The 2,168-nt window shown below is 42.5% G+C and overlaps 1 protein-coding gene across 1 annotated transcript; it reads left to right on the plus strand.

Annotated features, from left to right (window-relative positions):
* LOC110416658 (uncharacterized) lies at nucleotides 1–2,168 on the plus strand. Its single transcript, XM_021428698.2, has one exon. It carries the CDS (start codon nucleotides 628–630, stop codon nucleotides 1,957–1,959), a length of 1,332 nt encoding a protein of 443 aa, XP_021284373.1. The 5' UTR covers nucleotides 1–627; the 3' UTR covers nucleotides 1,960–2,168.

Here is a 2,168-nt window from a genome sequence, read left to right on the forward strand (position 1 = left end):
CACTTTGAGTTTGACCCGTTGCCAGCCACCGGCAACTCTTTCTCTACTCCAATGGCGACCCCACCCCGCACTCTCTAGAGAGGATCTTCTTAGTGGAAACATATGTTGAGTTTGAGCTCCCCAGTTTCTCTCTCTCTTTTTAGAGCAAAAAGCTTAAATAACCTTTCCTCTCCTTTCATTTTTCTCTTTTCCTGCTCCCGAAACCCTAATTCAGATCGTATGGGGTGATCAGAGAGGGAGGAAGGAGAAGAAGAGAAAAACTTTCCTTTTTGCTTGTCGTGTTTGAAAAACTAGTATAATATTCTCTCTTCTTTTTAGAGAAAGGTTTTCTTCTCCGGGTGAAAGACAGGAGGAAAGAGACTGCAGCCTCCTACGAAGATCGTTATCATCAAGGGTAGCTTTAAGGATATGGCAACTTTCTCAAAGCTGTTTTAGAAGGATGTATTTTCTTTTCATTCATTTCTTCGGTCCTTCTGCAGTGTCTTCATAATTGCTTTGTTTCTATCTTTGCAACTGTGCAATTATCACCATCCCCGGCGCCTTTGCAGGTTTTTTCAACTGTTTATATATATATATATATATATATATATATCTTGTTGCACGTTTAAACAATCAAAGCTTTTGGCCATGGATTCTGGTAACAGTAGTAGTATGCAATCTTCGAGTGGTGGTGATGAAGAGTATGATTCACGGCCAGAGTCACTTCCAGCTTTTTTGAACACTTCAGGCCACTTTAATCCCTTATCAAATCCACATCCGTCACTTGTCTCGCACCACCAAGACCACCCACCCACTTTCTTTGATCCGTCATCAAACTATCTCAACCCCTTCTCTCAATCCCAGCCAAACAATTCACTGCTAAATCTTGACGGCGGGGTTAGGCCCCGGGGTCTAAGATCTGAGCCCAACTGCACTGACCTCGGTAACCTACCAGGCTCATCATCATCAAGCCAGTCTATGTTAGGTGCGCAAGGACTCAACCAAGGTTCATTCCCAAGCTCATCATCGATGCAATCAAGGCCAGCTCATGACAATGGTGCAAGATCTTTAGCACAATCTGATCAGACAAGTGTTGTCAAGAACCCCAAGAAGCGAACAAGAGCATCAAGGAGAGCACCCACTACAGTTCTCACCACCGACACAACGAATTTTAGAGCAATGGTGCAAGAATTCACTGGAATCCCTGCACCACCATTTTCGGGTTCATCATATTCTCGTAGGCTCGATCTTTTTGGCTCTGGCTCAGGTATGCGGTCTAGTCATTTGGAACCTTTAGGTTCTCTCTACCCTCTACGTCCCTCAGCTAAAAGGGTTCAGCCTACTCCATTTGTATCCTCGTCTTCTCCTTCATTGTTAAATAATCCTTTAGTTGATGCTGCTAATATTACCAATACTACAAGCAATAGCACCATTCCCACTTCTATCGCTGCCACAACTAATGCTTTCAATCCAACTTCTAGTAACTATCAACTCCCTTCCGATTTAAGCCTACTAAAGCAGCCTCAGAATATGTTAAACTTGCAGAACCAAAGCCCCGTCCTATCTTTCCAGTCCTTCTTACAGCCTCCTACTCTTCACCCTTCTCTTAACTTGCCTGGTTTTGGTGTGAAGTCCCAGGGAAGCTCAGCCATGCCTTCCCTTGACGAATTGGGCATGAGTCATGGTCATGTTAATGCAAACCTCGGTGGATTACAAAGTCATGTAACACCAGACGGGCCACGTCTAAGGAGTGATAGCAACTGGAGAGATGGGGTTGGTTTGAACGATGGGAATCAAGATCATTTGAGGCCTTTAGATGGGAATTATGGTCATGATCATCAAAATTCACAAAGAGTTAATAACAGCTGCAAGTTGAACTTCTCGGCTTCCTCATCAGATTTTCACCATGACAAGGGGTTAGACAACGTTTCTTCTAGAGCTGAAGGTACAGTTGATTCATGGATTTGTCCTGCAGAGTAGAATTACTTACTAGAAACTTGATTAAAGTGCAGAAAATATCCATGAAGAAGAAACTAGAATTTAAATGTGAAGAGGGTTTGGCAGCAGTAATCGTATTCTCCCTCTCTCTATCTCTCTCTCTCTCTCTTTTTCTTTTTGTTCATTTTAGAAATAAATAAGAAATTTAATTAACATACGTTCCATCAAAATACTTATTAGTTTCAGTCAGA

Source organism: Theobroma umbraticum, unplaced genomic scaffold (genome assembly GCF_002168275.2).
Source record: "Theobroma umbraticum cultivar Fairchild unplaced genomic scaffold, ASM216827v3 scaffold_51.0, whole genome shotgun sequence".
Taxonomy (NCBI): domain Eukaryota; kingdom Viridiplantae; phylum Streptophyta; class Magnoliopsida; order Malvales; family Malvaceae; genus Theobroma; species Theobroma umbraticum.

Excerpts from the sequence above, each read along its gene's own strand:
- LOC110416658 (XM_021428698.2), top strand. The coding sequence starts at position 628 with ATGGATTCTGGTAACAGTAGTAGTATGCAATCTTCGAGTGGTGGTGAT.